Genomic DNA, 24,691 nt, shown 5'->3' on the forward strand with positions numbered 1-24,691 from the left:
GTACATGAAAAGATCTACCATTTTATTTTTATCCTTATTATTCAAATTTGCATGCTTAATATGTCAGGATACTGTGTTCGGCAAAAAAAATTCAGAAAGGTGAAGTTAGAGCCTTTTCCTTAAGGGGTTTTTATTTTACTTGAGAAAACATGATACTGACCTAAAAAAATGCATATTGGTGTGTAAGGTTATGTTAAAATTCATGTTACTGCTACAGGCACAAATAGCAAAAGGATTTCAGAGCAGAGAGCAAGGTGTCTTACAGTCAAGTGGATTTAGATTATATTTTTCAGCAATTAAGTATTTTCCTGTTTTTTATCATCTACTTTCCCTGGTCACAAATCAAAGGAATGGAATATGATTGGAAAAATAGATGAAGGGGAGAAATTGCTCATTTTCTGGCCAGAGATAAAATGAAAACTGTTGGATCACCAACTCATCTGGAAATGACCAAGGGAATGAGTTAATCAGCAAGTATTTATTGATGGCCTGTCCATCAGTTGTGATCTGGAATCCAGTTACATCTAGTCCTCCATGGCAAGACCGGTAGAACACGCCTTCAGTCTGAAGGGAGAAAGCAGCGTGTTTTAACAAGTAGAGCACAGATTCTGGTCTGGTCTAGTATGTACCCTTAGGCGCATTTCTGAAATTCTGTTTCATATTATGCAAAATTAGTAGATTTTTTGTGAGAATTAGTGTTAATGTATATAAATTGCTTGACATAAATCCTGGTCCTGTAAATGTTAGCTTCTTTCCCTCGTAACCTTTAAAACTTTTATCTTTTTTTTTTTTTTAACAACCTTTAAAACCTGCCTTTTTGAAAATGGTGTCTTGCAGCTGCTTCCTTCTTTCATTCTCACTGTTCCTCAAATAATCCAGGCCCTCTTTACCTCTTAGCGAAACTTTTGCCTTGGAATAATTACCTTACACTTCTTCCCCTGCCTCTGATTTCTGTGCCTCACAATTTTTCACTCTGCTGCCAAAGTACAAATCTGGTTGTGTCATGCCCTTGCTCGAAAAATTTGACAGTTCCTTATTACCTCTAAGATAATATATATGCTCCTTAGTATGGAATTCAGAGTTTGCCCATTAGAATTACAAATACAATAATGTCTGGAAAATTAGGCACAAGGAACACATCAAGGTTTGGAGTTGGGTTTCATGTTCTGACTATTTCACTGGCACTTTTCCTCGTGTATATTTTTTCACTGTAACTTTAACCTTGGCTGAATTAGAGAATACATGGGGAAACATGGATTGTACCTCTTTGTTTCAGTGTTTGATATTGTGAGGAACTACACTGCAGATTATGACAAGACCTTAATCTTCAATAAAATCCATCACGAACTGAACCAGTTTTGCAGTGCCCACACGCTTCAAGAAGTTTACATTGAATTGTTTGGTAAGTATCTTATTTGTTTTAAATGTGTAAATAACCAATTAGAAATCTTGTTCAACTTGTTTGTGTGATAATGCTGTGATAATGTTAGTAAACACTGGTATTTGAGTGTTTCTTCTGAATTTAAATTAAAGCAATTATCTTTAGAACATTCTTTATCTTAAGTTTAATTCTTCTTTGATTAAATTTGCTTAAAATTGCTTAAATTAAGCAAATAGTTACTCATACAAGAGATTTTAAGAATGGTGACCATTTTCAGGAATGTATACTCTGTAACTTGGTAGAGATTGGAAAAAGATCATTACTTAAAAGACTGTTCTATTTTTACTATGATAACTTACTGAAAATTAGCTTTGTTGCTGTTAATAGATAATTTGGGGAAATTTAGGAGTCTGCTTTGTAGTTTCCCAAGATTCACCCCAATGTTTGATGATTTGCTATGAGGACTTAAAGGACTCAGCATAATCGCACTCGCAGCTGAGATGTATTACAGCAAAAGGGTACAGAGCAAAATCACTGAAAGGAAAAGGCACATGGGGGAAGTCTGAAGGAAACCAGGCACAAGCTTTTAAGAGTCTTCTCCCAGTGGAGTCATACAGGATATACTTAATTACTCCAGCAATGAGTTGTGACGACACGTGTGAGCTGTTGTCTGCCAGGGAAGCTCGTTAGACTCACTGCTCAGGATTTGTGCTGAGGGCTGGTCATGTCAGTACCCTCTGCCTAGAACATACCAAAATTCCAAATTCCCAGAAGGAAAATACCTGTTCATAAACCACAGTGTTTGTATGAACAGTTTAGGCACGGTGAGTCATTCTTATCCATTCTGGGAATAGTGAAAATCCTCTCCAAGTCCATGTTCTCAGGTGACAGCCTGAGGCCAAATTGCAAACAGGCCTTTCTAAGGATAGTAGCTTCAGCCTTGCTCTGTTAACTCTCTTCTGCACAAGTTACTTTTCATTTGTGATCGTGAACGCTCTGGCCAGGGATTGGGTTACTACTATTGGCTGCTCCTCTCCCTCCTGGAACTCTTAATGAATTTCTTAGGGGCAGGCGTAGGGGTGATTAATCAATTTAGAAATCTACCAATTCTTTCCTCGTTGATGATTGAGAACTGTTGGGGTGGTGTTTAAGAGAACTAGTCTGTCCTGATTTGTCGGGTCATTGGTTACTTAATAATAGTGAAAGTACTGTTGAGGTAGATAGAAAATTCATAAGTTACAAGGCCAAGTGAAGTGACATTTTTTATTGTCCATTCTTGTGTGCTTCAGAGACCTTCCTATGAGCCTTCCCCTCCTCCCTTTAAATCTAAAATAATAGGCAGAGGTCCATGGAAATGAAATTTAGTTATTTGGAGACTTGGATAAAGCTTGACTGAAGATGGGAATTTGCTTTTTTATGAGAATCAGGACACAGTAAGTAACAACACTGAATTAAGATTAGAAACCTAGTGAAAAAGAATGCGACAATGAATATATGTATGTTCATGTATAACTGAAAAATTGTGCTCTACGCTGGAAATTGACACACATTGTAAAGTGACTATATAACTCAATAAAAAAAAGTGAAAAAAAGATACTAGGAACCTAGATTCTCCATTTATTGGATAAACTTCAACTAGCTGCTTGTCATCTTTCTTCCTTAATTTCCTTGTTTAATAATTTGTCACACTTTTTCCCATACAAAAGGAAAACTAAGTATGTGTATATACACACACCCCTATATATATATATATATTTGTTTTCATATATATGAGAAATGGCTTAAGCTATATAAAAGAATAGTACCATGAAAACTTTAGGTCTGATAATGATTGGTTTTGTTTCAGTATTAAATATTTCTTGAATGTTATGAGAGCTGTTGTTCTTGGCTTTAAAACAGATCAAATAGATGAAAACCTGAAGCAAGCTCTGCAGAAAGATTTAAACATCATGGCCCCAGGCCTCACCATACAGGTAAGCCCTTCTCCTAGGGAAATTCTCTGGGAATTTTGAGAGTTTTGAATTTAATTGTCTTTTCACTGGACTGTTTAGTCAGCAGTTATTTAATTGAAGTGCTGTGGTGATCTATAGAATATCTGTCTCAGTTTGACCTTAGGTTTCTGCCAAAATAAAATATTCTTGTAGCTTACCATGGGTGGCCTTTTTTTCTGAACTCTTTAGAGGGAACAGATAAACTGCGGCTCTTATAAGGAAATAACATCCATATTCTTCTATGTGTGAGGCATTAGTAAGATACAGTAATGGTCATGTATCAGTGTAAGACTAATCCTTGCGCTCAGTAAGATTATGAAAAATAATTTCAAGTATAAGATTTAAATAATAACTAGACAAAGTAAATGTCACTAAGTATTAAGTGACAGATGAAGTGATTGGATGATTATTGCTCTGGGAGTTTAGAGGACATTTCAAGAGAGTCTGCCTGTAAATAAGTATGACTGAGTTGGGATTTTAGGTAGTTCTGGAAGAATTAATAGGATTTTTGTGGGGGAAAGGAGAACGGAAGGTATTTCTAGTGGGTGGAATGGCCTGAGTACAAGCAAGGTAGCAGATGAATTTAGTGGAGTGGTGGTGGCATTGGGAGATAAAATGGAGAGAACAGCTGCTTTTGGGGGGTCAGTATTTTTTCAGATTGGGCTGAAATCCATTAGTGGGTTATTAGTGGGTTCTAAAATCAACTTTAATGGGTCATGACCAGCATTTTTAATAAAGTGGAATTGAATAAGAAAAGCACATGGCATGTAGTAATTTTAAGTATCATTCTGTGAAACTTTAGTTTGTTTTACATGAGTGTGTGGGGTAGGTGTTAATACTGGGTGTCACTCTAAGATGACTTTTCTACTGTGGTCATGGTCTGTAACATTGGAGAGCTGTGGCTCTGGATCTGAATTACCTGATAAGTGGTAATACGGCTTCTCTAGTGTCTTTTCTCAGTTTCTAGGAGATCAGTTAATTGTTGTGATGAACATTATTGCAGCTAAAGGTAGAGCTTCCTCTGATGTCATGTGTCTCAAGTGTCACACCATTACTGAGAGTATATGTTCACTGTGAGTGATCGTGAGTGATCTCTTAAGCGAGTCTGTCTTCCTTCATGCTGTGCCGTTGTCTCCAACCAGTGCCTGAGGGGGAGCCACCAAAGTTAAGGAGTGATTTGAAATGTCCAGAGCTAACTTTGTAAAACGCTCTGGATTGTCCATTCATTTGTGGCTAGAGTAGCTTTTCAGTTTTAAACATAATAAATGTGAATGTCACAGATTCCTAAGATTCTGCTCAGGTTGTTGCTTGGAGATCTAGGTGGTTCTTAACAGCTGCCTGGAGTTCCTTGCCTTATATTACGTAACTGTTTACCTGTTGTTTCCAGTTTTATTTTGCTGTTCATAAGCAATAGTGTAGTGAACATTCCTGATACATCTTCTTGTATGTACAGGTTATCTTTCACAGCGGCCATGCAAATTTATATTCTTAGTAGTGTGTGTAAATACTTGTTTCTCCACAACCTCATCAGCACTTGAAGCAGTCAGACATGCTAATTTTTGCCATATGGATGGGTGTGAAGTTCTCTCTCTCTTTGATTTGTATTTCCTTAGTTGTTAGTGAGGATTTTTGATTTTTTTTTGGTCCATTTATACCCTTCTGTCAATTGCCTATTCATATCTTTTGCCCACTTTTCTGTTAAAATATTTTTCTTTTTCTTACTGATTTGTAGTAATACTTTGTGCATTTTGGATATTTTTATACACACAGGTGTTATGTATGTTGTAAAAAAAAATTTCTAGATACTAGGAAAAAGATGAATAACAAAGTGGAGTTCACCAGTAATCTTACTATGCAGAGATAACAGAGTTTGTTGTATCTTTCCAGACTCTTCTTAATGTAGAGGAACATCTGTTTTTAGTTACAAATAATGTTGAACTAAAATGGAATCATACCATAGCTGCTTTTTTCACCAACAGTATACATAAGCATCTTTTCAAGTCAAAAATACAGATTTGCTACATCATAACTTTTAATGTTTTCATTTAATTAATCTCTATGGCTCCCAATTTTTTATTATTATTTACATATTGTAATGAACAAGCTTGTACATACATCTTTTAAAATTCTTCCCTTAGGATAAATTCTTAAATGTAGGATTGATGAATCAAAGGGTATGCCCTGTTTGGGGGCTTTTTGGTACAAATTATTGCCAAATTGCCTTTCAGAAAAATTTTTAGCACCATGTACTCATCAGCAGTGTTGATGAGCTGACATTTCCTACACATTTGATTGTGTGATTGTACCCAAATAATTAACAGATGCTTACCTACTCTCTAAATCTTTTTAGAGAAAATGAATCTGGTATTTTGTATTAATTATTGATGTTGACTGCCCCTGGGATATTTATTGGCCATTTGTGAGTTGTTTATTACGTTTGCTCATTTTTTAGTTTTTATCTGTTTTTCTCATTGACTTAAACTATTTTTGATATGTTAATTATTGCAACTCTTCTTTAAATGCATAGGAAACATTTTCTCCAATTTTTTCTTTGCCATTTAACTTTTCCTTTCCCTTTGACAATTCTGAGTTTAATTTTAGTATTTTTAGTAGTAATTTTAGTATTTTTTCTTTGTGGCATTTTGGCATGCTGGCATGCTTTTAAGAGCCTTTCACCACTTTAAAATATAGAGATTTAAATAAAATCAGAAATTAGAACAGTTTTCTCTACTTTTACAATTATATTTTTAGATTTAAATTTTTAATTCATCTGGAATCCATTTTGATGTCATTTGTGGGGTGGGGCTACAATTTGCCTCTCCCCCAATTTATTAGCATCAGTGATTACTGAATAATTTATGCCCCTCTCTCCTCCTTGTTTGAAATGCCATTTGTATTGTCTGCTGAATTCTATTAGATGGTAAAGCCTTTTTTGGACTTCTCCTGTTCCATTGATATTTCTATTTCCTATTCATTCATTATTTACAGAGTCCTTGGTCTTTTCCCATCCAATCTGCTTCTCTCCTGTTTTTCCCTTCTTGTTAATAAATGGCTTCTTCTTCCCCTCAGGCCAGTCTAGATGTGTGAGAAACATCTTTGACAACTCTCTCACCCGTAACATATAATCAGTCCCTGTATCCTGCTGATTCTACCAAATCCATCTGAAACATCACTGCCACCTCCTTAAGTCAAGTACCATGCCTTACCTGGACTTCTACAGTAGTCTCCTATCTTGTTTCCTCACTTTCACTTGTCCACATCATTTTCTGCGCAGCAGCAAGAAGGATCTTTTAAATGTACCTGCATTTATTTGTTGTTTTTATAAAAACAGTTGTTGAACTGAAAAATGTCACTTTATGTTACTTTTTTTAAACTGATAAATCAAGGTCTCCATTGTTTTCGTTGCTTTGGTCTTGTTAGAAAATAGTTTCTTTAGACAGTTGGAATGCATTTTTAGAACTTCAAGGCTATTTTTCAGCTTTCCTATTTTTAACATATTATCATATGGTTACGATAATTCAACTTTTTATTCACTTTTAAAATCTAGTAAGGTATATTTTCAAAAATAATGGACCTTGATATTTCTGCCAGTTTATTCTAATGGATGGGTTTTCATTATTGAAATTTTCAATATACCAGGTACCTAAATTGGCATGTACATTTTAAAATTAGGAACATAATTTATGACTTAATTGTATCATCATTTCAATTTCTTTTAGAATTTCTGACTTAGGTGAGAGACCCATATCCCAGTTTAAATTAATATTCATGAATTTAATGAGTTTTAATACTGTTAAATATATAGTCATTTTTTTTTGTAGTCACTTTTTTTTAAGCATTGAGAAATGCAGATGATTCTTGGTGACTTTATTATATATCTACAGGTTTGTTGAATTAACTGTCTCTAGTAATTTTTTTGGTTAATTTCCTTAGATTTGTGTGTGTGTGTGTGTGTGTGTGTGTGTGTGCATGTGTGCACACAGTAAAAATCATGTGAGATCTATTCTCTTAAAATTGTAAGTATACAGTACATTATTATTGACTGTAGGTACAGTGTTGTACAGCAGACCTCTGGAGCTTTTATCTTGCTTGACTGAAACTTTATGAATTTCTCTAGATTTTTTAGTTATGTAATTATGCCATAATAAAAATTTTGATTTCTGCCCCCAGCCTAGTATTTCCCAGTCCCGAAAGCATCCTGTTTTAATTCTTCACATAACACTAGTAACCATCTGAAATTCTCTTATTTATTTATTTATTTGCTTTTTGTTGTTATTTATTGTTTCTTTTCTCCTTTTAAAATTTTAAAGTCCATGAGAGCAAAGCTGTATCCACAGTGGTTGGAGCAAACAGCAGTTGGTACAGACTAGGCACCCAGTAATATTTGTTGTTGAATGAACCTTCTCTGTAACAATCAGTGTTTTAATTTTTCCCTTCTCTATATTTACACCTCATTTTTACTTCTTGAATAACTACTGTGACAAATTAAAGTGGTAGGCTTCCTTGGTATTTTTTCCTATTATTGAAGGCAATGAGTGTATTATATTCTGGCTTTTGGTTAAAAATACATGCTTGGAACCCAGGAGTCCATTTCAATGGATATATTCATTTCATCAGACTTTTTTTCTCTTTCTCCACTCATTGTATGTGTGTGTGTGTGTGTGTGTGTGTGTGTTGGCCATTGTTTTTGGATGTGTTGCCATTTTATTTCTTAAATCTCCTATGAAGCAAACTACTCATGGTATCTGTTACAGTATGTGCTTATATTTCACATATTTGAAAATCACGGGATTTCCCAAGATTAGCAAACATGTAGTATATTCTTCAGCCACATACAGCAAGATAGAATTCTTCGGAAGACAGTCCTATTTTGTTTCTTTTTATAAGAATAAAAAGATACATGGCGAGTCTTGTAATTAAATGCAATATGACAGTGCTTCCCTCTAAATCATATTGGAAGTCATCTGTATTTCTGGTAGTCAACTAGTGAAATCTGGCATCTCTCATAGATTCTGGTTCTGAATTTTTCTTTGTCTTCTGGATAAATCCATGAGTTGTTTCTTATGGCCTCACTTGCCTCACCTTCAGTATCCATTGAGTGTTCACCATGGTCCCCAGATTCTTTCTCATTTCACTCTAATTCTTGTATATAGTTATGATAATCCTCAAAGTTATGTACAGATCGGACTTCTCTCAAATATGTGGAGGAGGCTATGTTGCTTAAAATTTTTTAAATCTTTTTTCAAAAGCCCTTAAAGAAGCCTGTGTGTTCAAAGGCCTTGTTGCTTAAAACTTCAGCCAATTTTCAGAGGGAAATTAAAACTTTCTTCTGTTTTGTGTGTGTTTACAGTAGGGTGGAAGATGGTGTGGGTTGTTTAACTAGTAAAATCAAACATTTTGGGGAGAACAAGTCCTTGATATAGAAAAGTCAGCCTTCAAAAACTGTATTTCCCAAGTAGATGTAACTGTGTAAGGGCTTGTGTACCCATGGCACAGAAAGCCAAACTCTGACAGTGGGTGTTTGCAGCAAAGTAAGGGTTTATTTGCAGGATCTAGCAAGGAGAATGGGCAGCTCATGCTCAGAGGACCCAAACTCCTTGATGGTTTTCAGGGAAATCTTTAGAGGCAACATTTGGGGTGAGAATGTTGAGGGGGCATGACTTTCTTCCGGGTGATGTTCCAGGAATCTTAATCATCAACCTGATTCCAGCCAGCCTGGAGTCTAGTATTGGAAGTCACCATCCTCCACCTGGGTGGGAGTCTTAGTTCCTGTAGAACAACTCAAAGATATGCATTAGATTGTTGTTATGTATATCCCTTGAGGAGAAAATAGGACTTTATTTTATGAATTACTGTTTCTTGACTGCTTTTCCTTTTGTTTCTGCATTTCCTCACTCACTCATTAGTAACTGCTTGAATCTATTACTTTGAACTCAGGAAAGGCCTAGGAGACTAAAGACTTTTTCTACAAACAAGAAATGGGACACAGAAGGGCTTTTGCACCCAGCTCTTGCACTCCAAAATTATCCTGTTTTGTAGATAATTATGCCAAAGTACACGATGTTAGGGAAACAGTGTCTAGTAAGCAGTGTCTACAGAGACAAGTAGACTTTGTTCTAAGTGAAATTCTAGGAAGAAAGAATGTAAGCGGCTAATTGGTATTTGTTAATTGTTAATTGATTCTTGTTTTCCCTCAGGGTTGGACTATGTACTTGTAACCATTGCTGAGTGATTGCAGGTTTAGGAAGTAATAAATTAATTTTCCACTGTCCACTGTATTAAGCTGCATATACTGACCTGGGTTTTTCTTTGTTTTTATTTTTGTTTTTGACTTTTTCCTTCTTTACAATTTAAATCTTGGAATTTTACCTTACTTCTGTTTCTTTGGTTTGCAAGTTTGAAAAGGAAACAAAAGTATCTAACTTAAGGGCTATGTGAAAGGTCTTTTAAGAGAGAACTTTTTCTGTAAAGGAATTTATTTACTTAATGAGTAGAATATTTTTTCCTATAGCTAGGCTTTTTTTTTTTAAAGGAAACAAGAAGCAGCTTATCTTTGACTTTGATGGCAGGAAAAGTAGATTTTCTAATGGGATCCCTACATGTGTTAGTTGTCAGCTATGTCATAGCTGTTTTATTAGTTTCATTTGAGGAGCTCTTCTGTAGATTTAGTTTGAAGATTTATTTTTCAAATATATTTTGGCTTTTTTACTTTTATTTTTTAGGCTGTGCGTGTTACAAAACCCAAAATCCCAGAAGCCATAAGAAGAAATTTTGAGTTAATGTGAGTAATGTGCATGGGATCCCAATATTTTTACTTAGGGCTGTCTACATATTAATCTACCAGTCTAGAGGAGGCGTGTGTGTGAGACGTTACACTCTGGGGAGGGGTATATGTCTATCTTCCACACTCTAATTCTAGTAATGTTACCTGTTCTGGTGTCTTAATTCCCAGTAGACTCTTATTAGTTTTCTCTTTATATATAGACATTTCAGGAGCAGCTTCAGTGGCTAAGGATGCAGTTTGCTGTAGGACTGTTGTTGGAAGCCTAAGGAGCTATAATTTGGATGTGAATAATACCTTGAGTTAAATATTAATAGCGAAGAGAAAGAGTCCTAGCGTTAAGGTTGAAGAGAGTGCCTGTATTTTGTTACTGTGTTATAAATGGTAAGAATAAACACATTGGTATCAAGTTTGCTTTTCCACTGTGTGTGATTGTATATCTAAAATTAGACTTGGTCTTTGTAATTTGCCTCTGGGGAAATTTTGCCTGAGTTGACCCCTGGTAGTCTTTTCTTATATGTGTCCAGAGCTGACTGGGAGTGAGAAGTTACTTGCTTAACGTGAGTTTCTACGTGTTACAGAAGATCCCTTTTAGGGAAGTACCTATTGCAGTTGGAATGACAGTATTATTCTCATATGACAGGTACCAAAAAGAAGAAACAAAAAAGTCTTTAGGAAATTTGGCTAATGTGTTAGGAGGAAAATTATGAAATGCTGGAAAACTAACTTTGCAGAAGTCAAGAATACAACAGATGTGTAAATACAGGAGGTCCAAAAAATAATAATAATACTTCTTTATAGAGTGATGTATTTCTGAATTCTTACTGTTCCCAAGTCTGTATCTTCTGTTAGGCAGTTTTATTTTCCCTTTTTCACTGTAGGAAAGAAACTTTTAAAACTATAAAACATGGAGTGCTAGGCTGGGTAGATCATGGGACTGATCCATTTACAGAGGGAAAAAAATTTCTTAAAGGTTCAGAATGTCTTAGGCTTTAACTATGATAGCTTCTGGTGATGGAACGATGAATACTGTGTGTTCTCTGCCTGAAAATAACTTACAGTATCCAGAATGTCATTTTATGTCTTTATCAGTATTGACTGGAGGAAAGGAGAGATCTTTGCGGGTGGGGGCAGGGGATGTTTGGGGAAACTATTGGAGTTACTTTTCAGATAATTCTGGATCTTTCCTGATTTTATAGATGATTGGCATTCCAGAATTAAAGGCTACCTTGGGATCATCCAGTCAAACCTCCCACCTAATATAGTCTTTTTTTATATCCTTCTTGCCATATAGTCACCCAGTTGCCACTTGCACATGCTCAATGATAGGCTACCTATTTCCATTATTAGAAAGCTCAGATTCTCAGAAAATTCTTCTTTACATTGAGCCCCCATTCACCACCTAATTAATAACTGCCACCTAGTTATATCTTCTGTACAACAAACAGATAGGGCCACTGCACAAGGGTGCCTGAAGAGGGGCCGAAATCCAGCTCCCTTCTGCTTGCCAAACCATGGACCTGATGGGCTGCATCTGCCCAGAGGTTAGTGCCTTTTGCTAATTGGTCCAGATTAGCTGAAGGCCTAACAGCAAAGGAGGCATTCATATATGCCAGACATTTCCATATCAAAGGCCCTTCCATGATACAGTTAGAGGAAAGGATCAGACTAAAATTCAGATATACTAAATCTGATTCCTATTTCTGGGTGACTTTGGGCAAATCATTTAACTTTCAACCTCAGATTCATTATTAGTAAAATAGGGTAACACCTCTCTTGCCTACCTTAATGGGCCGGAAAATTCTTGTTGAAAATAGTTCTCTGACCCACTAGAGAGTCAGAATTACTACCTGTGACTGCACATTATTTTTAATTTTTTGTAATATTTTACTCCACAGGGAGGCTGAGAAGACAAAACTTCTTATAGCTGCACAGAAACAAAAGGTTGTGGAGAAAGAAGCTGAGACAGAGAGGAAAAAGGCTGTTATAGGTACTTGGATTTCTTTTGGAAATGGATGTCTCTAAGTACATGTGTTACGAGGTAGTCCTGTTCTTTCTCAGTCTCATGTTGGATATTGATGGGAATCAAATAAGACTGCATCATATATGGTGGAGAATTCTGGAAATTCCTTTGTAAAGTCAGATGTCCTAAAGCTTTTAAAAGTAGATGGGGCCAGTACTTAATGAAGTGCTTTGCCTCTCCACCATGTTGTTGACCCTCTACTGTTGTCTTTTTCAAAGACAGGGAGAAGTGGATAGGGTTTGGGAGCAGCTGTAGCCTCTGGTGGACTAGAGTTTTCGTTTATACATGTTCAGAATAGGGAAATTTTTTGGCCAAAACTCAAGACTGTTTATATACATCCTTACTGTTGACACGCACCTAGTTTTATCTGGTTGGATAGATATTACCATCTCTGCAAGTACAACAGGATTGCCTACGGCTCATTTTGAATCACAGTGACTTCCCTAACACTCAGGTATACCATCTGTTCAACTGACATCTTAGGTTCTCAGTTGTTTGTTCGTTGGTATGCTAAAAATTTAAGGAGTTTTATATTAAATACTTCAAATATGCAGGAACATACAGAAGACAATATAACGAAGGCTTAACATTTTGCCATATTTCCTTCAGATAGTATTTTCTTTTAAGAGAAAGTTAATGTATCTGTTTGAAGCCTCCTTTGTACTCCTCCCTGGTATTTCTTGATCTGTCTTCTCAGAGTAGCTTCTACTCTGAAGCTGATGTGTATCTTTTCTGTCCATATTTTTATACTTTTTATCATTTGTTTGTTTTATGAGAAGGAGGCAATTAGGTTTATTTATTTATTTATTTTTAGAGAAGGTACAGGGAAATGAACCCAGGACCTTGTGCATGCTAAGCATGCACTCTACCACTTGAGCTATACCCTCCCCCCCATATTTTTATACTTTTACTCTAAGTATATAACAATAAACAATTCGTAGAATTGTTTTAAATGATGAAAGTGATAACAAACTCTTTATTTTATTTCACAACTTCCTTTTTCTTTTTACCAACATAGTTTGAGTTTTATTCCTATTGATACATGTAGATCTAGTTTGTTTTTAATGGCTGTTGTATTTCGTTCTGTGAGTGAGCCTCAGTTGATTTTGATGGGTTACTGATGAAGAGTTAGGTAGTCTCTGCTTTTTCCATATTACAGGTAGTTCTGTAGTAATGCCCATAGCCATGTCTCTGTGCACACATGAAAGTTTTCCTAGAGAAATGCTACTCAGCATGTGATTGGGTCGATCCCCTGCCCCAGCTTTTTGTTTCTGATCCATGATGAGATGAGTACAGAAATTGAGAATGAGTATTTAGAAGTTCTTACAGCATTTTAACACAGTAATTCTATTGTCTGCTGGATCTAATAAAAAAACTGGAGTTTATATTTTTTTTAATATGTTTTAGTAATTCATTTTTATTATAACTTATAAAATATTGGCTCCTAACAAGTTGAAATACCAAAAAAAAAGGTGCTTTCCCACGGGTAGTTTGAGAAGCACTGCTATGGAATCTGTATCTCCAAGTAGAATTGCTGAGTCATAGGCTGCAAACTACAACACACTGCCAGATCGCTCTCCAAAGTGATTCTATTTCACCCTCTCCTCAGCAGTGTTTGAGTTCCAGTTTCTGTCCTGCCATATTCAATTCCCATTTCCACACATCGTTTTCTACCCTTGGAGTCATCAGATTTTTTAAAAATTTATGCTAGTTTGATGGTGGACATGGTATCATATAATTTCAATATGCATTTCCCCAATTACTAGAGTATTGTTTGTGGGTCACTCAGATTTCCCTTTTTTTGATACGTGAATTGCCTCTTAATATCTTTAGCCCATTATTTGGTTACTTTTTTTGAACTGATTTGTAGAAGTTCTTTATATCTTCTAAATATTAATCCTTTACCAGGTTTATGCATTACAAATATCTTCTCTCAATATGTGTCTTATCTTTGAACTTTATGATGTCTTTGACATACATTTATATTTAATTTTCATGTAATCAAATTCTTTAATCTTTTCCTTTCTGAGGTGCTTTTTCTGTCTTGCTTAAGAATTCTTCCCCAACCCCAAAGTAGTTTATTCTAAAAGTTTTAGTTTTGCTTCTCACGTTTAGGTCTTCAGTCCATCTGAAATTTATTGTAATATTTAGAGTGACATAGAAATTCAGGTTAATTTTTCCCAAATGGCAAGTTAATTGTCTTGGGCTATTTATTGAATAGTTTCTTATTTTCTCTACTTATTTCTAATGCCACTTCTGTTATATAATAAGACCCTGTTTATGATTTGTTCTGTTGCTAGGCTATTTTGTTGCAATATGTTGGTCTAGCCTTCTTCATAATTACCCTTATTACTAGGCCCTTTATTCCTCCGTATACATTTTAGAACCAGCTCCTCAAGTTGTATAAAATACTGTGTTGGGGTTTTGATTAGAATCACACATTACTTGTATTATAGTACATCAGTTTGGAGAGAATTACAATATTTATAATAGCAAGTCTTATAAATCTGTTATATTTCTTCATTTATGAGAATGAGAACTGAAGGAAATAGCTTTCAAAAAAGTGTCAACATTTTCTCCTTAAAGTTGCACACTCTGTTAGAGATTCGTTCCTATATATTCCTCAAGCTTTTTGCTGTTTTAAGTAGGCCCTTTTTTCAGGACACATTTTCTAACTGGTTTTTACTTTTGTATAGGTATGCTGTTGATTTTTTCATTTAGCAATCTTGCTAAAAATGTTATCATTTCTAATAGTCTCTTGGATTTCCCAGGCAGTCATTTGTTTTCAGATGAGGACAACTCTGGTCTTTTCCTTATAATCCCACAACTTTTAGTTCTTATCTTACTGCTTTAGGCTATGACTTCAGTGCAGTGTTGAAAAGAAAGATGGTGAGAAGCATTCTTGTCTTGTTCCTAACTTTAAATACATGGTCACAATGATATTTGCTGTACTTAACTTTTATGAGGTTAATGAAGTTTCTTTCTGTTTTCTTGCTTGCCAAGAGTTTTTATCATGAGTGGCTGCTAAAACTTTTAGAATTTTTTTCTGTAACTGTTGAGATGACCATTATTATTTTTATTTTTAAAGCAGTTAATATGATGAATTATATTAATAGATTTTCTCTTAAAGAATTATTTTGTCTTCCTGGCATAGACCCAGCTTGGTCATGATATAGGAGGTTCACCCTAGTACATTTCTCTATTTGGCTTGCTGATAATTTCTTTTAAATTTTTACTCTTATTTTTATAAATGATCAGCTTATAACATTTTTCTTAAACTCTTACACTTGGGTTTTTTGGTTTTGTTTTGTTTTGGTATCTTGGTTATACTAGCCTCAAAATGAGTTGGAGAGCATTTCTTCTTTTCCTGTGTTCTGGGGCATTTTGTATAAAATATATACTATCTCTTTGTAGATTTGGTGAAACTCAGTTATAAAAACCATCTTGGTCTAGTGGGGTTTGTGCTTTTTTGTATGCTGATTTGGTTTTTTTTATTTTTGTATTTTATTACTGAAGTATACTTGATTTACAATGTTGTGTTAGTTTCTGGTATATAGCAAAGTGATTCAGTTATTCATACATACATTCTTTCTCATAATATTTTCCATTATGGTTTATTACAGGGTAGTGAATATAGTTCCCTATGCTGTACAGTAGGACCTTCCTGTTGCTTGTTTGTTTTTTATGGTAACATTAACCTACTGATTTAATTTCTATGTTGTGTCAGATATTTGTTTCTTTTTAAGTCAGTTTTGGTAGTTATATTTTCTAGAAAATTGTCTGTTTCATCTGATATTTCAAATTTGGGGGCATAAATTTGTTTGTAGAGTTCTCCTATGATTTTTTTAAAGCCTTTACCAAATCTGTATGCCCGTTTTCATTCCTTATATTGTTTATTTATTTCTTCTGTTTTGCTAGATCAGTTTTGCCAGAGATTTGTCTTACTCATCTTTTCAGAGAACTGGGTTTTGATTTGATTTAATTCTTTTGCCACTTTCTTTTTAATTATTATTTACACTTATTTTTATTTATTCTCTACCTTTTTTGATCTTACTCATTGGTTGTTTTCTAACTTCTTCAATTAACGTAATTCTTTAGTTTTCAGTCTTTTTTAATGGAAACATGTAAGATTATACATTTTCTTCTAAGTTCTGCTTTAGGTACACATCACATATTTTGAATGTAGCTTATTTATTGGTCTTTGGTTTTAATTAAAAAAATTTCCATTATTTCTTTTTTGACTCACGAATTATTAAAAGTGTATTTTAAAATTTCTAATTGAATGGGTTTTCAGGGGACTACTTTTTATTGTTGATTTCCAATGTTATTACAGTGTAGTCAGAAAATATGATCTGTTATATGGATTGTTTAAGTATGTGTTGAAATTTGTTTTGTGGCCTATCAGTACATAGTCCTTTTTTGGCAGATGTTCTATGTGTGCTTGGAAAGAGTGAATGTATATTCTCTGTTGGATGCGGGTTTCTCTGTATATCCATTATGTCAGGATTATGGATTGTATTGTTCACATCTACTATATTCTAATTTTTGCCATCTTGAGCTATCAGTTACTGAGAGAGGTGTGTTAAAATCTCTCACTGGAGATTAGGTGGGATTACCATGGATTAGTTGATTTGTAACTTTTTTCTTTATATATTTTGGGACCATATCATTAAAATCATTCAGTTTCAGAATTGGATTGTTATATCTCCCTGGAGAATTGCTCTGTAATAACCCTCTTTTATCCCAGATATGCTTGTTGACTTAAGGTCTGTTTTGTCTGATGATAATAGAGCTATGACAGATTTCTCTTGGTTAGTTATTTTCTTGATGTATCTTTTCACATCCTTTTACTTTCAACTTTTCTATGTCATTATGTTTTAGGTATGTCTCTTGTAAACAGCATATAGCTGGATTTTGTTATCTTATCCAATGTGAGAATCTGTCTTTTAACTGGTGAGTTTAGTCTTTTTATATTTATTGTGGTTACTGCTATATTTGGATTTGTTTGTATTATTTAATTTTGTGTCATTTACCATGCTTCTCCCCCCCCCCCTTTTCTGATTGGTATTGATTGAATTTTCTTTATTCTTTTCTTCCTTTTACTTGATTGGAAGTTTTACATTCCACTTCTAGGATGTATAACTAGTCATTACCTGTAAAATGTTAATAAGCACACCAGGCTTGATAGACTCTGAAGTTAATCATTCTTTCCCTTCTCTTTTTGAACAATACCTTAGGATACTTTAACTCTTACCACTGTCCTCCAATTTTACATATTATTGTTGCCTAGTATTTTAGTTTTATGTTGTTTTTATTCCCTCATTGATTATCATCATCATCAATTCTTACAGTAAACATTTTATTTTGATTTAAATATGTTGTGTAATTTTTTCCTCTTCATTGCTCCTAGCCATTCATTCTTTTTTTTCTGCTAGCTTTTCTTCAGTGAAGGCTACGGAGTGGAAAACTTATTCAGTCTTCCCTGGTCTGAAATACTTCTATTTCATTCTTGAATTTAATCTACAGTTCTTAGCCTAACTAAACTTACTTTACTTTGTCACTTTGGCGGCATTATTTCATGTTTGTTTGGCGTCTTCTCCTCTTTTTACTTTTAAGAGTTTTCTCTGTCTTTGGGTGTTCTCCATTTACACTCTGGTGTGTCAGTGGGTTGATGGGTAGAGTATTTTGGTCTCACTGGAATTGCAGCCCTTTAGCAGATCTAGGGTTTTATACAGAAATTTCAGTTCTAACATCTCAAGGCCTCATCTCCCAGCCCTGCGTGGGGAGTAACCCAAGTCCCTCTCCCTTACTTGTCTAATAACCACCCCGACGGCTGCCACCATGAAAGCTCTCAGCTCTCCCTTTACTTGTGTCTCTTGAGGCTCTCCCATTCTTTCTTGTGATCTCAGCAGTGCATTCAAAAACAAATTTGTTATATTTTATCTAGCATTTTAATGTGTTGGTAGCTGAAGGGTTTCTTATTAACCTACTCCACTGTTTTTCTAAAACTAGAGGTCAGGCTGTTCTCTTTTATTGACTTATGCCCACATGTTAGAGAACAGTGTTAGGGGGATTACACATCAGCTCCCCATGTTGAGACACCATTCTCTGGGTTCTAAGGGCAGGGTCCAGATTCCTCACCTTTTACTCCAATTTTATCATGAGTTTGTTTTTTTGTTGTTTTTTTGTTTTTTTTGTTTTTTGTTTTTTTACTTATAGCTAAATTTTTAGCACAATTGAACATAGTGGTCCATTTTTAGGATGGTATGATAATAGATTGATTTTATGCTGTTGGGAAAATAGGGAAGTATGCCTGAAGTTGTTGGTAAAGGAGTCTGCCTTCTGGAAAGTAGAAACCACTCTGAAGTGTTCTTTCCATTATGTACTTCCTCCAGAGACCAGAGGTGAGATAAGTTAAAATACTCAACTTCTTTGGCTGAAAAGGAGAGTTGAGAATGTTCTTCAAGAATTGCAGTGATTGAATAGAAAGTATGATTAGAGTCTTTCTTCCCTGGTTCTGGATCCTTTGGTTTGGCCAGCGGTTTTTTAGGGGTGTTCTGTTTCCCTGTCTGAAGTTGCCTGCTGTGGGCTACCTTGTTCACTCCCAGCATTCGTTTTCATGTTCTCAGATGAATTACCCTGCTTTCCTTTTTATCTCCTGCAGCTGTCCAAATACTCCTCCTCTGGTAACCCTTCATCACATCATCTCCCTAATGGTAACTTAACAGTTGATCCTGAGTATATATCAGAGCTAAATTCCATAGCCTGTCACACAAGACATGGTCTTCCAGCCCTCTCTGTAATCTTTTCATTGTCTTCTCTTGTCAGCTGGCTCCTTATCATCTCTTAGTTGTGACTTGCTAATTCATATCTTCCTGTCTTTGTTTATACTTTCTGCTACATTCTCCTAGGTCATGCCTGAGAGATTTTTCCAGAAGGCCTTCCTTAGTTTGACTTGTCTTCCTTATTCTTTCTTTCTCCTGCCACATTATATAATTGTCCTAAGTTGCCATGCATTTGTGTTGCTCTGTTTTTGTTCTTGGTACTTTCATGAAGTATCTTTTTTTTCCCATTAGCTTGTGGACCATTGCAGTTTAATCCCACGAAGGACTGGAACTTTTTTACCTTTTGTACTCCCCCTTCCTGTAAATGTAGCACTGTCAAAATAGAACAGTGAAGTAGGAAATAAATTCCTCTTTTTCTGTTGAGTTGTTTATAGTTTGGATAGATAAAACTTAATTGGCCCATAAAACCTTATATAATTAAATGTTAGACCATGTGCTGCTGTTTCTAAGTACCACTGGAACTAGAGAAATGGTTTTGAAGGTGTCTTCTTTTCTATATAATTATAGAAGCAGAGAAGATTGCACAGGTGGCAAAAATTCGATTTCAGCAGAAGGTGATGGAGAAGGAAACTGAAAAACGCATTTCTGAAATTGAAGGTACATCAGGGAGGAAAGAGGCTCTGACTATCCTGAACTGCCTCTCTGTCTCAGGGATTGGCTCATGATTGTGGTGGGTGGGAAGGCCACAGACAGAATAATCTAGCCTTGAAGGAAGTAGCTGGCCTGATATTGTAGACAAATTTTTTTTTAATTGTCAGTACATTTCTAGCTTTTATTTGATTTGTGACTATGGGTAACTCAATTTTTCATTTTCCATCCTTAAACTGGGTCTTATTTGTTCTCAGGCAAAGTAATCAGTTGTAAAGAATGTAAAAGATAAGAAACCTCACCACCACCAGTTTCTTTTCTACCTGTCAGACAAAAAATAACCAAACAATTAGCTGGGAAAAAAGCAGCCCCAGTTTTCATAGAGGCTCCCCAGCTCTTTATTACACACAGTGAGATGTTGATGTCTTAGCTCACAGTCTTGAAGACCAAACATTGAGCCTTTTGATTTACATGCTGCTGTTTCCTGTCATTCTGCTTTAACTGATTCTGGATCAGATCTCCAAGGGTGGGGACAAGGCAGTAAATAGAGCAGAGCTTTTATGTGTGAACTTTACTTAAAGCCTAGAGCCTGGCTGGAGATTGAGGCTTTGGGGGATGGAGGAAAGAAAGAGCAACTTTAGGTGGAAAAATGAAGAGGGCTTAGACAAGCTGAGAGTTAACTCAGCAGTGACAGGAGTATCACCGTCTGAGCAGGTGCTGTCTGGGAACTGGGATTTGGAAACTGGTAATGTTGTTAATGCCTTTAAAGTAAATGATCAGAATATCAGGCAGTGGATAAAGGGGCTTCTACTTAAGGTAGAGTCTGAACTCTTAACCAGCTGAGGAAATGGATTGCAACTTCACTTTGTTTTAAACACCTGACTCTGTTTTGCTTTCTAGATGCTGCATTTCTGGCCCGAGAGAAGGCGAAAGCAGATGCTGAGTATTACACCGCACACAAGTATGCCACCTCAAACAAGGTGACCAGCTCTCCCTGCCACGCTCCTAATAATGTAGTTTAGGTGTTTGCTTTCCTTTGTCGGGGGCTCTAGTGTGATAGAGGTGATTTTCATCCAGTGTCAAGGAAGGGTGGTTACCATCACAGCCTCTAGAATCAGCCAGTTCCTTAGTGAGACATAGACATACATTGCACACTCTCTGTGTAGTTCCTTATAAAAGTGGGGGGCTAGAGGCACCAGATACATACATCCGGGTCAGATGCCATAAATTCCTTCATAAGGGCTCAGTAATCAAGAAAGTTAAGGGTCTTTTTCTGAAATGACAAGAGTGACAAGAAAAGAGTGAAGTTCATTTAGAATTGCTTCCCAGATAAGATAGCCCTTCAGGGTAGATGCTAAGCTTATTTATAGCAGCATTTTTCATCAGACATTCTTAGCATTTTGGGCTGAGGTACTTTTTCATTGTTGAAGACTATCTCATGCATTATGGGATATTTTGCATCCCCGGCCCTTGCCTACTAAACTATCAGTAGGCTCACCAATTATTTTAACAATCCACACCCCCGCCACATTTCCAAATGCCCCCAATTGAAAACTGCTTGTCTGTTGGATTTAAAAAATACTCTAATCATAGGGAATTTCATATGTGGTAACTTGAGAAAGGAGGGTTGGTGATATATGGGTGAACAGTTTTTGTGCAGGTACTGGGGTGAGTTTAGCTCTAGGGAGTAGAGACCTAGTTAGTAAGAATTACTCACATAAAAGTCAGCTAGAACCCCTAGAATTCTGGAAAAGGAAGGATGTGACCAAGGTTTATGAGATTATCAGTTGTACAGTAGAGTGGAACAGAGAAAAAGTTGAGAAAGAGGTTGCTAAGGTACATGATACAGTTCGAAGGATTAGAGTCAAGATTTAAGGTATAGACAGGGCTTAAACCTTTCTGATTTAAGAAGAAACAACATAATCTATATTCAGAAGAAATTATAGGAAATGATAGATTGTCAGAATGAGAGTTGTCAGTACTTTGAAATCCAGTATAAATTTAGAAATAACTTAACATATTGGAGGACACAGCTCTATAGAAACAGCATGGTATTTGGTCAAGATGAAGGCAAGATGAGAAATTTCAGTTTTGAAGCCAGTGATCCCAGTCTGTCGTGGGAGAATCTGGCCAGGCACAAGTATCAAGAGTTTGTCATTGAGGTCAACCCTATGCTGAAAGGGGCAGTAGTTCTATGCCATTTTGGAAAATGCCGTTTATGTGATAGCCACACTTCAAAGTGAGAGAGGGTCATTGGTAACGATTCAGAGTTGAGTAGTGATATTCAGCAGAGCAATAGAGAAAATGTATGTAAGGAAAGAGAGAGATGACTGTCACACCAAAGTGTCCCGATGTCTTTGCTTTTCTTTGCCTCTCACAGCACAAATTGACCCCGGAATATCTGGAGCTCAAAAGGTACCAGGCCATTGCTTCTAACAGTAAGATCTACTTTGGCAGCAACATCCCTAGCATGTTCGTGGACTCCTCTTGTGCTTTGAAATATTCAGATGTTAGGACTGGAAGAAAAAGCTCGCTCCCCTCTGAGGAGGCTCTTGAACCCTCTGGAGAGAACCCCATCCAAAACAAGGAGAGCACAGGTTGATGCAAGAGGTGGAAATGTTCTCCTGAATCAAGATGTGGCCCAAGGGGTTAAGTGGGAACAATGGTTATAAGACTCTTCAGATTTACAGAGAACTCAAGCTCCCTCTGTTCTGCCTCTCCTGTGGTAGTCCTGGTTTATCAGCTGACTGCAGGGTAGAGCCAGCTGTCTGGCACCCAAAATGGTCTTTTCAGCCACAGTTTTATCAAGTATCCTGTTGTGTTCCTTTCTAAACTGGTACTCATGAATGAGGGAAACTCTGATGCTAAGATACTGCCTGCACTGGAATGTTAAACACTAAGTATATGACAAGCTGTGTTTTTCTAAGCTGAGATCTGTTGAATAATGTTTACATTGGTCCCCGGGGAAGTGTGTGCTCAGCCATTCAAGAGATAGGAGGCCAGAGAGAAGATGGCCACGATGTGGTAAGTGTAAAGAAGACTGATCGTGCCGGGACCCAGACTCTCTCTTTGGGGTCCAGGCCCAGCATTCATCCATGTGATTAGCATCTAGTCTGCTGAAGTTCCCCAGGAAATGATCTTCCACTTGAGCAACCATTTGCTTAATATGATTTGCACCTTTTTGTTTTTCTACAGTCAAGATGGTGGCCTGCTGGGATGTGCCACCCAATCAGAGATTCCTCATAGAGATGCCTAATCATTAGTTTATTACATTAGTAGGCTCAAAGATAGAGCTTGGTTTGAAGTTTGGGGTGAGATGAAACCTTTGTGTTGAACCGAAGCTCTGGGGCCCTGTGTTCCCCTCCATTGGGTGATGACTGTCTGTGTCACTGCCCTGGGCCATGTGTGACTAAGGTGCCTGGTTTTTAGCCACAGACAGCTCTATATGTCAACTCACAGCTCTGGCCAAGAGTGGAACAGGGCTTTAACCAGAAAAAGGAGCAGTGTCCATTTCCTCCACTGCACAGTATTATAACTGCAGGAAGTTTTTATTTGTAAAACTGGATTTGGGGTACATTCATTTGCCCCGATACCTCTGCCTAAAGGTTAAATCCTGGGGCTGCCATGGTTACTAGCACACTGACTCTCCTTCTCAATATTGGTCATCAGGAGCCCACATAGTGTGGAGCAAAGAGTGACCTAGAAAGCATCCTTGGTCATCTTTGTCTCCTTCCCTTCTGGCCCTGAGATGCTGACATCAAAGCTGTTCCCCAGCTTTCACCTAATCTAGGAGATCAGTATTATTCCACTGACTTTCTGGGCAGCCAATAGATTTAATCTTCCTTGAGAGAAAGACAGTTAGCCTGTGGCGATGGGAGATCTGTTTCATCTGGACCTTTTTTTCCTTAAGATTAATTTTCCTGAATCAGTGTGCCCTGTAGTTAGGCCTGAGTTTATGCAGTTTGTTAAGACCCCTTTTGTGTACACTATGTTCAAGTCAGACAGAAAATTCATGGGACCACTTCCAGAAACTTTTCAGCTAACTGTCAGTCTCATGACAGCTTGTAGGTTGTGCCAAACACTTTCTATGGAAAATGAATCCGATTTGAGGTCTTTTCCCTGGGCCTTATCCTATAAAGGCGTTTGTAATATGGGAAGAATCTTTATTTTGTTTTGTTTCTGCTCATTTAATTATACGTGTTTTCTTTATGAATGAATTTTGTGTTCTAGCCCTCTTTAAAAGAACTTTTGAACTATAAAATAAACTCTTCACCTGTCATACGTTGTTGCTGCATATAAATAATGATTGTTGTGGGAAATCTGGATCGTTGACCTTTGTATTTTCATTCCTAGAGATGTTTCCTATTCCCGTGAGCTAAAAGCTGTTGCCCCAAAGTGATGGCTGTGGGTTTCTTACAAGCCACAAGCCCTTGTGGCAGAGTTGAGGAACAGGGAAATAGCGCTGTGAAGTTTGCAAGAAAGGACTTCCGCTTAAACTCTCGTGGAGTGTGCTTCCCTGTGCTCGCTGGAGCTCTCAGTCTGTCCCTCCTTCAGGGATGTTCCTTTTGGTAATCTTGAAGTCTAAATTTGTATGTGAAATGCTACCTTTTTTTAAAAGAAACTAAATAAAATTATTTTACTATCAGTGACTTGTGTTTTTCCCATGTGTCTCCACTCTTCTGCCGCTTACCCTGCTCCTAGGGCTGTCCTGTGCGGCTCAGCACGGGAGCCGGTTTCCTTACTGGTTTAACTGAACTGTAGAAGTTCTTCTTACAGTCTTCCCAGAATTCTCCTGTAAGAATTTTGAAAGCAGGGTTTCCATTGTTTCCTGACTCACGGAATTTAACGGGGGTTGTTCTTTGATTCTGTGTGGGATAGGCCAGCAGCAGAGGAGCAAGGGGGTGGGTGGAGCATGGTGCCCTAAGGAGACTGCCTGAGAGGAGGTGGGGAGGGTTATCCGGAGGTGAAAGAAGGACAAATTGTATAAATTGTAACTGGCAACAGTGTGATAGGATTAACTTCACTAATTCAGATGTTAGCCCAAGAGCTGGGGTTGGACCTGCTCTTCCCAAGCTCTCTGTA

The 24,691-nt window shown here is 36.7% G+C and overlaps 1 protein-coding gene across 2 annotated transcripts in view; it reads left to right on the forward strand.

The window, feature by feature from the left end:
* ERLIN1 (ER lipid raft associated 1) overlaps positions 1-24,254 on the forward strand; it is a 33,046-nt gene extending 8,792 nt beyond the window's left edge. For both annotated transcript variants that reach the window (XM_010971054.3, XM_074373771.1), the window contains exons 6-12: positions 1,277-1,402; positions 3,281-3,354; positions 10,095-10,153; positions 12,052-12,143; positions 19,529-19,618; positions 20,510-20,589; positions 21,990-24,254. In XM_010971054.3, the coding sequence (XP_010969356.1) occupies positions 1,277-1,402; positions 3,281-3,354; positions 10,095-10,153; positions 12,052-12,143; positions 19,529-19,618; positions 20,510-20,589; positions 21,990-22,211 (743 nt within the window). In that variant the 3' untranslated portion in view covers positions 22,212-24,254. The remainder of the gene's footprint in view (positions 1-1,276; positions 1,403-3,280; positions 3,355-10,094; positions 10,154-12,051; positions 12,144-19,528; positions 19,619-20,509; positions 20,590-21,989) is intronic.
* The last annotated feature ends 437 nt before the right edge of the window (positions 24,255-24,691 follow it).

Source organism: Camelus bactrianus, chromosome 11 (assembly GCF_048773025.1).
Source record: "Camelus bactrianus isolate YW-2024 breed Bactrian camel chromosome 11, ASM4877302v1, whole genome shotgun sequence".
Classification (NCBI taxonomy): domain Eukaryota; kingdom Metazoa; phylum Chordata; class Mammalia; order Artiodactyla; family Camelidae; genus Camelus; species Camelus bactrianus.